The sequence below is a fragment of the Haliotis rubra genome, unplaced genomic scaffold, assembly GCF_003918875.1.
Source record: "Haliotis rubra isolate DU_JTF1 unplaced genomic scaffold, ASM391887v1 Scf154, whole genome shotgun sequence".
NCBI lineage: Eukaryota > Metazoa > Mollusca > Gastropoda > Lepetellida > Haliotidae > Haliotis > Haliotis rubra.
In genome coordinates, this window is record NW_025765492.1 from 386,975 (window position 1) to 403,554 (window position 16,580).

General features: G+C 39.4%; 2 protein-coding genes across 2 annotated transcripts; one reads left to right on the top strand and one right to left on the bottom strand.

Moving 5' to 3' along the window:
- Positions 1–4,634: 4,634 nt before the first annotated feature.
- Positions 4,635–15,002, top strand: LOC124270713. The gene is made up of 7 exons (XM_046705746.1): positions 4,635–4,738; positions 5,305–5,359; positions 5,818–5,959; positions 6,697–6,850; positions 7,453–7,661; positions 8,258–8,406; positions 14,806–15,002. The coding sequence occupies exons 1-7, from the start codon at positions 4,690–4,692 to the stop codon at positions 14,948–14,950; spliced, it is 903 nt and encodes a 300-aa protein (XP_046561702.1). The 5' UTR covers positions 4,635–4,689; the 3' UTR covers positions 14,951–15,002.
- LOC124270714 lies at positions 9,547–13,360 on the bottom strand. Its single transcript, XM_046705747.1, has 7 exons — positions 13,298–13,360; positions 12,676–12,993; positions 12,011–12,143; positions 11,455–11,659; positions 10,906–11,022; positions 10,640–10,774; positions 9,547–10,532 (listed from the first exon to the last, which is right to left on the bottom strand). The coding sequence occupies exons 4-7, from the start codon at positions 11,569–11,571 to the stop codon at positions 10,230–10,232; spliced, it is 672 nt and encodes a 223-aa protein (XP_046561703.1). The 5' UTR covers positions 11,572–11,659; positions 12,011–12,143; positions 12,676–12,993; positions 13,298–13,360; the 3' UTR covers positions 9,547–10,229.
- Positions 15,003–16,580: the final 1,578 nt, after the last annotated feature.

Genomic DNA, 16,580 nt, shown 5'->3' on the forward strand with positions numbered 1-16,580 from the left:
AATGAAAAGAATCACAAAAATGTAGTTAAAAAATTATGAGAGTATTACCTAAACGGTGCAAGCCGTCAACAACACATGTAAATGTAAATCACTTGTTCACGCGAAAAAGAAAACACAAGTTTTTATGGTATAACTCAAATATTTTTGTTTTAGACTGATGCCTCACATATGGAAATGTCCTCCAAATGTCCAACATAAAACCCGTTGAAGCCTCGAAATAGGATGCGATGTTCCTGTATCACGTGTTTCTTACATGTTTAGTTCTGCTTTGAGAGGCATATTAAAAGCTGTAAGGATGAAGGGAAACCAAGTTCTGTGGATAGTCAACTTCGTTATTGCAATGTTTAGTTCTTGATACATCAGTGAAGGGAATTGGTTATTCCCTACTGAAAAAAGGGGACATTCGAAAACAACGAATTGTATGGGATATCATGTTGGTCACTGGTCCGTCATTTCAGAAATGGTGGTGGAAAAGTTGGATTCAAAGTAAGGTGACATAACTGGAGTAGGTTATTTTTCTGAATTTTAGAAATTCAGTTAGCTCTTGAGAATGGCATTAATTACAGTTGGATCAAATACGTTCTTTTAATAAATAGAAGTTACTTGCTTGTGGATATAATGGAGCATTTGTTGGGCTCATGTCTGATTTATGAGTCTTTATACAAACATGTCTGTACAACAGAGGAAGAGGCTGCTATTGAGGTGTCAAGGTAAAGGGTAACTGTTCTACTTGGTGATTCTGTAGATGAAACACAGTCTTTATAAATGACATTATTTGACATAGGATTGATACCAAGTCCTCTGACCAAACAATGAGTGCAGTGATTCTAATGATGGTTATTATTATGGAGGCCTTCTCATTGAGGACAACCCAACCTCGTTATGTATGGCAGCCAGACAGAACAATAGCAAATACAAAAGCAAAATAAAAATAATTGTCAAAAGAAAAGGAAACGGGAGAATGAGATACAAATCGCACATGTAAGCCATATAGTTACGAGAATTGTACATTAAATAAAATCCCACATTCAATATAAGAAGAATATGGCGTGAAAACTAACATCTACTGCTTGCAAAATGTCAATCAAATTATTTACACATATTCTCACACCGATGTCAGTTTCAGGTGAAAGACAAACACGTAGAAATTTACACTCACGTAATTACATTCATCATATACGCAACACGAAGCCAAACACCGAGGTGTAAGGGGGGATCGGTTCATTGAAACATTTTGAAAAAATGTGTTATAAAAAATACAATATTATATTAGAAAGTAACCAGCCCTGCATGATCAACACCCCAGATTTCCATTTGACGTTTAGAGCAACATATATCTGAGAAAATCATTTGAATGGACCAATAACATCACCGTCCTAGGTAATGATTAACCTTTAGGGACAGTGTGTAATAGTTGAATTAGCTGTGTGACAATACTTACAGGTGCTATATCACTCAAAACTGCTGAAATGCAGACAAAACATAAAATTATTATGTATTTTCTACACTCATTGAAACAAGGATGATTCGATCATGAGAGCATAGTACAGATATAGCATACCACATTCGACACAAACGCACTACCGAAACTTTATGCACCAGTATTTGTCTGAAGGTATCATCAACCGTGGCTTGAATACAGTCTAGATTAGATGCCATGATGACCAAGCGTGATCATCCGATCCCGTTAGCTGAAAACCAATTCTAACCCTGACCATCACGAGTATGCTGATGGTGTAACATGATATCATCACTTACCGACGACAATATGAAGAGCAAGCATTAGATATGTCATCTTGATTTTAGTACTATAACTGTACAATGTATGAAATACACAAACGATATGCTTCTTGGCTATATATATATATATACATCCACATTATATCGATCTGGCCTGAAGGGTCACTAATCAGGTAGTTCAAAATGTGACCACCACGTGCAGATCAGCAGATGGTTAATGATAATACACAACCACGTGTTGATGTTATTTGTGATTTGTCAGAAAATATTTAGAATCAAAACTTAATTCCAACAAAGGTAGTTCAGATGTGACTGGATCCGTACAACGAAAACACTATGGTGATTGGTTTTATGCATATGCCGCACTTTGCGTTTGCCACAGTTGCAACTCTAATGAAACGTATACAACTTCTATTACAATACAAATTGTTTCCATTTGTCAAATTTCAATGATGGAAAAGTCAAAATATCATTGTCAGCACAGTGCTAGCATTCAAATTGTCAAAAACAAGTTTGTAGCACACACTGAAGTTTTGATGTATGAAGTATATGTTCGTTCAGCCTCTTCAATAAACAAATCCGTACTTTTTCTTTCTTAAAATCGGTTATATATTATAGCTATATTTGTGATTTATCGCTGTTTGTTTAATTAACTATACAATGCGTAAAATACCACCTTCATCACAGCGGTTAGTGTCGACTTGACATCTAGTGTTACATATTGTGGGAAACGTAGACCACGGACGGTGAACGAGGTCATGAAATCACCTGACCACCCGCTAGCCACGACAATCTCGACTTTCTCGTCGGGAGAAAGACAGAAGTGATCACGGAATGACTGGACAGCAGAAGATCCATGGAAGCGACTCGGAACTAAACATGCACGATGACCGGAGGAACTTTATGGAAAGTTTAACCCTGTGTCGGATAAGGTCACTGTCGACAAGTTGTTACATGGCGATTTCCAAATTGAACCATTATGACAATTCCGAATCCATACGAAAATGAATTAAGTGCAACAAAGAATCCTATAAGTTAACAATTGTATTACAAAATAATAAAAGATTTTAACAAATCAAAACAAATTACTGCAATGGAATTATAATGGTAGTACAGAATAGAGCGGCGCTAAACATTCAAAGGCTGTACAACGACAATGGCACTATAACAGTGCATGGTGAGTGATTTTCACCTATAGGAGCACCAGTGGTCAACACACTATAGGAGCACACGCGTGCACACGTCAAACACACACACACACACACGCACGCACGCACGCGAAATCTTTCCCTGAGGAGCATTTCCCCCAAACCTTTGGACGTCATGATTTATGTGAGAGAGACGTCTCTCTGTTTATGCACTAATCATGTACACATACACTCTTCAAAAAAGAAACGCATCAACCATTTTTAGAAGAATTTATTGCGTATGTTTAAGAGAAATTATTTCCTGTATTTTCAATGGTAAAAAGGTGAACATTCACACGTCTGTTGACAAAGAGTTTAGCAACACAACAACAGCCTTTATTGTTGTGTTTCTGTTTACTTGAGTCCACAAGATGGCGTCAAAGTCAGCACTTTGTATGGCCACCATTGGCAGCAATTACTGCTCGGCTCCATCTCGGCGCAGACTGGATAAGTCGACGAAGTCGCTCTTGCGGAATTCTTCCCCACCCTCCCTGCAATACGATGGCCAGTTGTGGAAGTGTCTGAGGCGTGTTTTGACGTTGACGTACACGTCGATTGAGTTCATCGCATAGGTTTTCTATCGGGTTCAGATCTGGTGGTCGGGAAGGCTGGTGCAAGACATTGACGTTTGAATTGGCAAGGCAGCGGACCGTGACGCGTGCTGTATGTGAAGTAGCGTTGTCGTGCTGGAACAACTCCCTCTGTCGGTCCATAATCGGAAGTATGTGACGTGCATGGACTTCGTTGATGTACCGATTTATTGACAAATTCCCCTGAACCACCACTGAATCAAATCTTTGTGTGCTGAATATCACACCCCACACCTGATACTGACTCCACCGAATATGTCGACCTGTCGACCTGTCGAATGCAATTTGGGGCAAAACGTACGGACGAAATTGTGATTCATCACTGAACCAGACTCGCCTCCAGTTTCTAAGGTTCCAGTTCCGGACTCTACGACACCACCGCAAGCGATTGCGCCGATGGAGGTCTCTCAAAACAGGGGCGACAACTGGCCTTCTTGGTCGAATCCCCTCTTCACGCAATCGATTCCTCACAGTTTGGTCGGAAATTCTTCTCAAACCAGGGATGCGTTGCGCAGTCTCCATGGCTGTGACAAGACGATGACGCAAGTGAGCAACCCGCTTCTCGGGCGATCATGGGTGGAATTGGGCTACAGAAATGATCCCAAATGCGAAACATGATGCTCTGGTGAACGTTAAAATGTCGGGCAACTGCAGACTGCGACTCCCCAGCTTCAAGGCGACCTATGGCGATGTTTCGATTGGCGGCAGCAATGGCATGATGATTTCCTCTTTTCCAGGCAAAAACGAATCACAAAATGAAACACAACGTTTGCCTTTTTATAGCGATAGATACCTCATGCCTATCCGCTTGCTTGCACGTGCATTTTGTTTTGCATGTTTTCTTGGTGACGTTTTGGCGAATAGTTCTTCAAACACTTCTAAAACAAGGGGAAAAGTTAATATTGCCGCGTTTGGACGCTGAAGCTGTTTACAATCACACAAAGATTATGTTTTGGAAAGAAACAGTATATTCGTAATGTTTTTGCCAACATGAGTTTAATATTATTGTTTAGTTACAGATGATATCTTTCCAATTTTGTCTATTCAGGCAAAACCATTGGTCATTGTATCCTTGGTAACGTTATCAGAAGACAATGTATTCGTGACATTAACTGTGGGAAAGTACTTTAACATAACAGCTTTAAAAGCCTGATATAATTTTACAGTACAGCATGGTATTTTGTCGCAGCATGTTGCCAATATTCGTATTACTAGCAGTCGGTGAGTTGACGTTTTGGTTTAATTCTGTATCACATACATAAGACACGCGTACAGCACACAATATCAGTTGATCAGAGATGTGAAAACAGTTAGTACTTTCCCATGATCATAAACTGACGTACACAAGTAAGTACACATCTGGTGCTTTGGGATCTTTAAAAGAAACAACGAAAAACATTGTTTAAAGTGTTTCAATTGAAACTTACAAGCGCCAAACATTGTTAAGATGTTGTCAAACACCATCTGTATCCTTTACACTGTCAGGCGAGGAACATAATGAAAATCGTGATTCTGCCAACTATAAAACACAGAAAATATAGAAGTATTATCTAATATGGGCAAAACCAAAAACTTGGTCCGAATGTGATTGTAAAAATAGAAAAATGTGAACCATGTTGACAGCGCTTGGCATCTTTTAATTTTTCAATTACAAACACAACCAAGATGGGTTATGTGAAGCAAAAATCCATACAAACTTTCACTCGTGCTTTCCCTTTCGTCCCTTCTCCAAAGGGTCATACCAAGCAATATTACGAACACGACATGTACACTTTACTTTTTCTCAGTTTCAGCTGTAGTGGCTATTCCTTCCCCTCCCCTGTCTAATACAGGGTTAAACAGGTGCGTATGTAGATGGTAGATTATTAGTTAACCTACTGAAGCAAATGCATAATTTTCCGCCGATTTGTAATATATGTGATGATTATGTGTGTTCTGTAATGCCTCAGGCCAGGTAAAACACTATGGTTGGTAAATTATACAGTGTTGACCAGACAACCCAGTTACTGACATCGGAAGCGGTTATGTAAGCCATTTGTCAGGTGACCGTTGTCGTTGACATCTTAACAGTGCAGTACAACCGTTCTGTGTCGCTATCTTTATAGCTTTTGAATGTTTTTTGTATTTGCAAAAAAATGAAATAAAATGCATTACCCTACCCACCATTTTCCTATTTGAAAAGGTGATGACAAGACAATTATTGTAAGTAGATTTTTGTAAGTAAGTAGATAATAAATGACAGTATAAATTCAAAGTAACAGCGAGTCCATATCAATCGCATCTCATTTTACACATCGCAGCTCTAGGACTCTCCACGAGTACCGTGCGTCTTTCAAACACAAGTATGTGGTGCGCAGTGGCGCAATCCATGACAGCAACCCTTCCGAAGCCAGCATCACTGTGGACGCCACTCAACACGTCAGTGCCACAGCTCATGAAAAGGTACGACATTGCCCTCTGTGTGTCCCTCTACTCAACAACAATAGAAACCTGACACCCACATGATCGTAATCATTGTGAGGGGGGCAATTCTTCAGTGCCTTGTGGCATGAACATGGTCTTCGTGACCGTTTCACATTTTGGTCAGAAAACACGACAAATGCGTGAAACACGACCACCATGTGCAGTGAGTTACGCTAAATCAGGACAGGGCTGCGTGTCACTCCGGTGGGCAATAATTTCTATTTCAAAACAATAAAATTGTACTATTTTGATAATCTTCATCATGCCTAATACATTACATGCGTATTAAATAAGTATGCCCTCGTGGAGTAAGCACCCTCACTGCGGTAGTTATTTAAATATACTCTGTGAGTACTGACTGACTAAGTTTGGTTTTACGCCGCTTTTAGCAATATTCCAGCAACATCACGGCGAGGGACACCAGAAATGGACTTCACACATTGTACCCATGTGGGGATTCGAACCCGGGTTTTCGGCGTGACGAGCCAACGCTTTAACCACTAGGCCACCCCACCGCCCCTATTTAAATAACTACTGTAGTGAGGGTGATTAACCTATACATAACCCAAGCTGCCTGTGAGGCGCTAGAAAGTTAACAGTCACATGACTTATCCCACCGGGTTTTATATGTAACTGGTGGAGGTAATGATACACGCTGGTTGTTTAAATAAGTTTACAGATGTTTCAGCATGTTCAATATGTACTCCTTTATACAGGCAGCTTTGATCGTCAGTTTGATGACCCGTCACATGCCGTACGACGTGTTCCATGGCCTGACAAGGTCACATGGTGTCGGGGTGTTCACTACCAGCGACAAGTTGACAGCCTTCCCAGAGAACGCCAATCTGGCTGACACAGCGGCTTGCCGTGGTAAAGAGTATGCCTTATGCATTGGAATAATTTCTGTTAACGATGTACATATATACACAATATCCATGCGCCTCGGGGCAGGTGGGGTAGCCTAGTGGTTAAAGCGTCCGCCCGTCACGCCGAATAACCGGGTTCGATTCCCCACATGGGTACAATGCGTGAAGCCCACTCCCTGTGTCCCCCGTCATGATATTGCTGGAATATTGCTAAAAGCGGCCTACAACCTCACTCACTCACTCACACTCACTCAATCACTCACTCACTCACTCACACACTCACACTCACTCACTCACACACACACTCACTCACTCACTTACTCACACTCACTCACTCACTCACTCACTCACTCACTCACTCACTCACTCACTCACACTCACTCACTCACTCACTCACTCACTCACACTCACTCACTCACTCACTCACTCACTCACTCACTCACTCACTCACTCACTCACTCACTCACTCACTCACTCACTCACTCACTCACTCACTCACTCACTCACTCACTCACTCACTCACTCACTCACTCACTCACTCACTCACAATCTGCAACTTATAACATCATACGACCGTAAAGGCGGATCAATCTATTCTCTATGAAGGCACATGTTCTGGGAGCTGCTCACATACGTGCACGTTTGACGGGCGCAAGTACGAAACCCTGGCTGCCCTGTCCAACTCTCGAAGCGTGGTAGTTGACCACAACGTCCTCTGTGACAGCCATGACGGATATCATCACCAGGAGAATCTTCTCGTACACGAGTTCGGCCATCTAACCATGGCATACATGCCCTCTACTTGGAGAAATAAGGTGAGCAGTGTGTGACGTACTTAAGCAGCCGTCTGAATGGGGAGATACTACGTCCCGTTAACGGCAGTTTTATACAACTCACTTATCATATAAAGTATTATATATTTTCAAGGTGCCGTTTCAGAAAGTGGCTTTTGTAATGTCACATCAATGTGTAACAAGAAATACATTTGAAATACATTGTGGTAATGGTGTCGGGAGCCTTATTGTGAAAGGTTGTTACTAATTGTTATAGCACATGCGAACACTTCATCAGTTCATTAATTACCTGCACTTCATGTGAACCCTACCTCGGCCAGCATAGTGAGGAATCAGTATTGGGGCTTGGTTATTCAATTCACGTGACTATCACATTAGTTCATGTAACAATGGGCAGTCATCCGTTCTCAAAACCGACAATCATGTTGTACCTGGCCTACATTCAAAGCATGCATTGGTTTCACGTGTCTAATGAATTAAGCCAGAGCATTTTTTTCTTGTTCAACTACATTAATGCTACCACCTGTGATGCATGTACAATATGTAGTGCAACAGTCATCGTTATTTTACATTTCCAATAATTCAAAATAAACCTATATTAACAATATTTATTCCAGATCATCGCGGCATACAATCACGCCAAAGCCAACCGTCTGTGGACATTAAACACATACGCCATGGCGAACCACGACGAGTACTGGGCAGAAGCCACTTCCTCGTTCTTCATGTCAATCAGGAGAACTGATGTCACAGGAGGGATGGACATGTGAGTAGCAACATAACAGAGTGGAAACTCTGTAAACAGGGGCGGTGGGGTAGCCTAGTGGTTAAAGCGTTGGCTCGTCACGCCGAAGACCCGGGTTCGAATCCCCACATGGGTACATTGTGTGAAGCCCATTTCTGGTGTCCCCCGCCGTGATGTTGCTTGAATATTGCTAAAAGCGGCGTAAAACCAAACTCACTCACTCACTCACTGTAAACAGCTTAAACCAATATCAGGATATTGCAATTCCATGTACGTCTTTGCAGTGCCGTAACACTGAATGTGACAAAGTCTTCAGCAGTGTTGTCTGTCCAGAACAATTTATAGAACTAATGGATCGTGTGGGACCAGGCGGATTATGAGCAAATTCAGTTCAATTCCTGTCATTTACATCTGGGATAATAGGTCAAACTAGGTCACCCTACACTGTAAAAATGGTGTTTAGATCCTAAACGTTTTCCTAAACGCATATCTTGTCCTGTTTTTTAAACACATAATTTACCTAAACATGTTTAAACTCTAAACACATTTTGTATTGTGTTTAATATCTAAACATGTTTAGAAGCTAAACATGTTTAGAAATGTGTTTAATATCTAAACATGTTTAACTTTAAAACATGTTTAGACATGTGTTTAGATCCTAAACATAATGAAACATGTCAAAATGTTTATCTTCAATTCCTGGAGTGTCTGCTGTAAGGTACTATATGATTGGCTGAAATGAATGTATTGCATTTCATTGTATAAATTTCCAGCCAGTATCTTTGACCTTGCACAAATCATCATTTATGAGAAACACAATTTGGAAATGTTCAATCCATATATTTGTTGTTTATTTTCATACTGAAAGAATGCAACAGATTGTGAAATCCAGACCCCTAATTCTGAGTTAAATAGCAATGAAAGATGAACAAGTCTCATAAATGATGATTAGCCAAGTAGCATATGTATGAAAAATAATGAATACAAAAAACTTAAATGGACAATGTTTTATTTAATTAAATATCATAACAGGATAATTTCTGAAGAGAACAATAAATTTGCAAACAAATTATGAGATGCACACCACTATAGTCCCACTATTGCCATGTGCAAACACTCCATCTAAAATCTGTTAAGTTGTTTTTAAGAAGTAATGTAATGTTTGCCAAAGTTCATAAATATTCAAATCTGAAAAAAAAATTAAAAATGGAAAACAAACTATGAAATGTAGATTTTCAAGATCCCTCTAACTAGTCTAAGCCATATGCAAACTCTCAATGAAATATATACAGCAGTTATGGTGGAGAAGTGGATAAATTATACCCTCTGTTGAATAGTTATCTACGTTCAAACAACAATAAAATTATAGAATTTAAATATTCTTAAAACAAAACATGAGAATCAAACCTTTAACTTAAAGTTTGATACCAATTATCATGTGTTGAAGATCAGTTCATTCTATCAAGTACTTTTTAAGAAGTGGATAAACAAAAACTACAACTAAGTAAAATTTTGGAAAGCAAATTATGGTTTACGATTTCTACGAGCCAAGTGTGAACCTAAGCTTCAAATCACTACTATGAAAAATAGGGTTGCAGGTTAAATGTTTGGAATTTGAAATCCTTCGATGTTTACATTATGTAGCGACCCAAAAGTTTAACTAATGCTAGTAATCCACTCAAAATATGGGGAGTATGTATGGCTCAAGTGGAGAAAGTTATCTGGAGGACTAGGAGAAGTGGATAAACGATACCCTGTTGACAGTGGTTACATATGTGTGTACTGGTGATCCAATATGTCTGCAATATACATGTACAGCAGGGGCATAAAAACAACATTTTCAATTATGCTGAACATTGCTCAAGCTTCTTAGCAAATTTAACATATGCTGAACTCTTTAAAAAGTCTGTGCTGTCCTTCAAAACAAAACACTGCAAAAGTCCCAAAAGCTGAAAATGTTTCAGGTAACTGAGATCCCATACATAGTATGTCATCACAAGTGACAGGACCGCTTCTTTGATATCCTTGCTGACACTCAGCTGAAACCCATCCGCTACAACAAAGCAACTTCCTATCTTCCCCTGTGTGGTGACAACAATTAACCTGGGAGCTTCTTTCCTCTTTGTTGAGAGGTCAGCATTCTTCACCTGGAAAGACAAAGTGAGAACCAACTCATCAATACAGTCTTTTTCTAAATAGTATATTTGTTCAAAGAAAAAAACCCTCAAAACTTGAATATCCATCTTCAACTTACATCAATCTTAGAAATGGTGCTGGGCAAAGTTTTCTTGCTTTTTTGGGGGGTATATTTGATATCCTCATCAGTTGTCATGAGCAGCTCCAGCACAGCTTCATCTGTGTCCAGTGGATGATGAGGATCAGCTTCAGTCTGGAGAATATAATATGATTTTTGAACTAACTATAATGTAAGGTTGTATAATAACACAATATGGCCTATTCCATAATATAGTAGCACTATCGATTTTAGAACATAAATACTGTCACTTAAAATTTCTTTACCTCAGACATGTCTGTTGCATACAGTTTGTCCAAACTATTGAGGAATTCTGTAAACTGGTCTGCTAGCGCTCCTTTCGAAGTCCAGTTTGACTTGAGGAGAAGAAATTCTCTGACAACCTATAAATAGACAAAAGTGTGACCATTAAAGCAAACAAATCGAGAAACAGAATTCTAGTTATACAAACATGATCATTTTGACCTGAAAGACGCTTTGAGGATGATAAATAACAGTGTTTCCCATGACACAGAAAACCTGTATAGTTAACTCCAAAAAAAATGTCCATGATGTCATGATGACTCCTAACTTTTTATGCCAAGGCAAACACTGATTAAAGTTGACTCCCACTCATGACACCAGGGAGTCATGATGACTGCTAAATGTTTACGCCTATAGGAAACACTGAAACAATGTTGATAATTGCTAAAACAAATAATATGATTATTATTACAACAGTCAGTCTCTACCTAATAATATCCCACAGAAGCTAAAAAATATTTCAATAAAAGATTGATTAACTTGCATATCATAAGAAAACTCTGTAACCTTACATAGCCTTCAATTTTAAGTAAAGGATGAGCCTTCACGATAACTTGGATGTTTCCATCCTCTTCCACATTCTCTACGAAGTGGCGTCTTTCTTTAAATGTTGCTCTCTGAGCCTTCATTATGAGAGCTTTGTCTTGCTGCTCCTTAGTCTTTTTAATTCTGATTCCAGGGTCTTTTTGGCCTTCTCGATGTCCATTTCTTTGGCCTCTGTCAACAACAAATGCATATGGCATGAAATAATTGGGTACTCTAGTTAAGAGGAAGTTAAGCTCTTTGATAGTATCACTCCAACCTATTCAGACCATTAAGCAATCTTTTTCATGATTAACACTCAAATTACACTCAGAAGCTTAGAATACCTCAGGTATAGCACATGTGGGTTTTAACAAAATTTACTTTTCCCTTGTCTTCACTAAACAGTAAACATTACATTTGGTGCATAAGACCATGAATGTTTCAGGGTTTCTTAACTTCATTGTACATCTGTATAATTTGACAATACAAAACATTCTTCATAAACACAACTGGCATTTTCAGAAAGTAAGTTGCATTTTGTACCATCAATCTTGGCCAAACTGAGGTGCAGCTTTTTCCTTTTCCCACCAGTTTCATTACTTCTGCGCTCACTCCTCCTCTTCCTTGCCCATCGGATATTCCGCACCTTCTGTGATAGCACATGGTTGAAGTAATACTGAAAAGATTGAAAAAGCAATCACCTAATTAGACAATATAACAAAACCCTTTTTACTCAAAGTTCATTAAACAAACGTACTGAATGATCAAGGAAAGAATTGGAAAATACTTGCATCATTCCCTGTGAGTGAGTGAGTGAGTGTGTGTGTGTGAGAGAGAAAGAGAGACTTCCGTGTTACGCCGCGCTCAGCAATATTACAGCTATGTGGCAGCAGTCGGTAAATAATTGAGTCTGGACCAGATAATCCAGTGATCAACAGCATGAGCATCAATCTGCGCAGTTGTGAACCGATGACATGTGTCAACCAAGTCAGCGAGCCTGACCACCCGATCCCGTTAGTTGCCTTTTGTGGCAAGCATGGGTTGTTGAAGATCTATTCTACCCCGGATCTTCACGGGCTGCAAGCAAGCAATTTGTATTATATACATATCTCTCTGTTCCTACAAGTGCTGGGCTTAGGTGCTGACTAGACGATTGTTTTCCAGTATATCCTATTAATAAATATTGTAGACAAGGTAGATGTACATACCCATGGTGTTTTGCCAGTAGTAAAGGATAAACAGGGATATTTTGTACACATATATCGTCCAAAGTCGTTGTACAATCCTCGTTGATCAAATCCTCCCACGGAAAGGACATGATATGCAGTTTCCTCAATAAACTTAAACCACTCCTCCATAATTTTGCCATTGTCCAGCAACGACTGAATTGTCTTTGAGTAGATAGGATGAAGAGATTCAACTGAAAGTGAAACTTTAGAGCCTGTCACTGACGGTGATGATTCTGTCAAGTTGTTTGGGGCAAGTTGGACAGTTTGTGTGTCTTCTGACAGGTCCATACTAATCTCCTGAAAAGCAATACCAATGATTGTAAGGTTTTTTTTCCAATAAACATGATGCAGGTTTCAGTTGATAACACATTGTGGATATATAAATACAGTGCAGAGTAAAAACAAGAACTGCAAGAAGTTCCATTCAAAGTATTTACAACTTTGGTCCTTTAATAGTAATACTGTGCGCATGTATATATCTAAAAATATTTATCATCGTTTTCATGTTAAACATGTCTTGAACTCTTATCATTTATTTTGTTTTCCTAAAAACAAATTAAATTTATGTTTAAGTTATCAGAAATTATCAGATTTCAATTACCTGTGTTTCACTTTCAGTCACAGGAGGTTGGCTTTCAGCATGTTCAGTCGGAGAAGATATATTGCTTGTTTTGTCATGTTTTCCATCCTGCTCTTTTTGCTCGTCATGAAGTCTGGATAGTAATACAGTCAGTTTTCTGGCAAGGTCCAATCTTCCCAGGGAACATTAGAAATATGTCGGACTCCTTCATTTCTAACAAGCTGAATCCATCTACCTCGTTATCTGTGAAAAACTTTCATAACTAGTCATTTTGTCACTTGACAGTTCAAACAGATTACACGTTACACATGCAGAAGTGTTGGTTAGAGTGAACAGGCCTTGAAAGTTTATAAACTCCATGCAAAATCTACATTGTGGAGGGCAACCATTAGTTTGCCTTCTATGTTGTATAATGACTGTGGCCATTTGTACTGTAAGTCCACCATATCCAAACATATTTTTCTTGTAGTTTGAAGGCATTCAAATGCGTTGAGGTGTGAACTAAATTCAATAATTTCCAATACTGCACACTCAACAAACTTTGCTTGATGCACAACATATATCTTCTCAATTTGTGCAAACTGAGGTTCTTCAAACTCTGCGTACTTCAACAAGAGAACACTTCCATACCTATAAGTTACATCTCTGATGGTAACACATGGTGTACACAGTAGTTCACTTGGAAGAGTTTCAACAGTGTCCATTATTTTGTCCTTTGTTGTGTCATTTAAACTTTCAAGTGTTACAGATATGCCTTCTTTCACAGTGTCTCCTTTATACAAATACACTTCAGAAGGGAATCGCATACTTCCCATCTGCTGCAGGAACACACGTTGGTAATGATAGGTCACAGTGTGCGAAATAGTTTCCAGTTTGTGCTTGCCAATCGGTCTAGCTATGCTTGATAGTTACTAGCCCACAAAATAATTCACTAGCCCGAAATTTGAATGTAGAACCTAGGCAAAAGATCTCAAAAAGGTAAAATACAATCAAAAACAAATATGAAAACACATGGCTGAATTTCTGAAATATTTTGTCTATGCTCAAATAACATTTTTATCAGGCCATTTAAAAGTGTATCATAACTTAACAAGTCGGAGCGAGTGGTACATTTACAAAATGAACCCATGAAAATTCACCAGCAAGTCTGGCTAGTGACTGTGGAGATTTACTGGCCCGACTAGATTTTTGGTAGCCACGGTCTAGCGGGCCAGTGGCCATTTCGCACACTGGTAGGTCTTCGTACCAGCATATATGAACACGTAAAGCGGTCGGTGCACGGACACTATACTGTCAGTGTATCCCCCAACAGTTCAACAACAACGAGGCAACAATTTCCTTTCCGCTCTCTGCTTTTTATCTTGATCCTGGTAAGACGGGCCACCATGTTCTTGGTCCATGGTGCGACAACACAAATTTTAAGACATTTTGTAACCCAAAAGCAAAACCGTCCTAACGTATCGTCTATCCTGTATTTTACAAATAACATTAATATATTCGATGACATGGTTGTATATTATTTACAACAGGTGTGGTACGTCTCAGCCGTGTCCATCAGAGCAGGCGTCTCGCAACTACATTCGGCACCATGACCCTCAACTGTACGCCGCCCTGTCTTACGCCTACACCAACAATAGCCCTCAAACAGCCAGTCATCTCAAACCATGTCAGTAATTGTCCGGGAAAAACAACTGTCAGAGGAATTCAATAAACTGCATTTCTCCAAGACACGGTTTTCTTATTAGGAAGTAATACAACAGCACAGTATCTCGCCTGGATATGTAGTCGAATGTTTAACATGTCCAAAAATGCAGCTTCAGCTTGTTCAGCTTGACCTGATCAAGTGAATACTAATGCATTGCGTAACCGTGTCACAACTGGTTTGGTCTATTATTGTGAAGGGGTGCCGAGACAAGGTCGCCGTTCGACATCTCTGTGTCGAAAGATCGTCAGCATTGTCCTAACTTTCTTTAAAAAAGAAGCTACAGATGGTTTAATGTTTCCGAATCGCGCTATAACGAATCCATGTTTGCATGCTTCGCACGAACGCAACATTAATAACATTCTCTGCTCCCCTATTTAATGAAGTTAACTCGACCAGCCGTTTGTGCCATTTGACCTCCCGGGTCATGGATATGTAGAGTAGCTCAGGTCCAGCTGAACAAGCTGTACCTATCAAAATTTGCTTCTACAATGATATCAGAATTTGCTTCTACAATGAACTTCGTAAAAATTGAGGATAATCTTGAAAACCTGAAACTAGTAAGTACTTTTTAACAACGAACATAGTTTCTCTATGCTATACAACTTCTGCAATAAACGAGAACAGATGTGGTGTTAAAGAATACTTGTTTGAAATTTCACTGCATTTCAAATTGTATTGTGATAAGGAGATATTCGAAAATAACAGCTAACTCACTTGACCCTTCTGCCCAGACGTCAATGACCTAACTTTCATCTCAGTTATTTATATGTGTAGCTGAGGCCAAACATTGGCAGCAATATCATATAACGATACAAAATGGCAATTTTGTTACAAATATCTCCAGGGGAAACGGTGGCAACACTTTTAGTAGGTGCAATGTCCTTTCTTGCATGATACATTCTATAGTTCTATATTTTTATGACATCCGTGTTTTTGTACACCACAGCAAGAATCACTGACCTACCTATCAGCAACATGTCCATGCTAGCGGTCGCGTCTGCCAATTGGCAAAAGGTTATCAGTAGGACTGACATATCTGTCTGATTTTTGACAATGTACTTGACAATGTACTAACATTCGTCCTGGGATTATATAAAATTATCCAAAGCAAATTCACAATGCCAAATTCAACATCATGAAACTTTCTCCAACAAACTCATTTCACATCTGTCGTCAAACAAATGCTCCTTCAAGTGGGTTAAAGGTTACACATTGAGTCCAAAGTTTCAAGCCATACGTTTATTGGAATTCAGTTCCTAAAAGATCTCGTTGCGAAAACAAACACAACAAATGTGAAATATGTTGATATTGTATTCCGAAATTAGATAATTTAAAAGTACAAATCTCTACGAGGTGAGGTGAAATTGGGTTTAATGTCGTGCTTGAGAATATTTCGCTCATATGACGATGTGCATGAGTGTGTATGTGTATGTACGGCTGCTTGTACTAGCCCAGACTGAAGCTGGTTTTATAGTGCTAGCCCACTGCGATGCCATGCTGCAGTGAAGCATGAATACCCCACTCAGACACATTATACTGACTCCGAGCCGACCAGTCCTTGTTGTACCCATTAATGCCGAGCGCCAGGCAGGGGCCAAC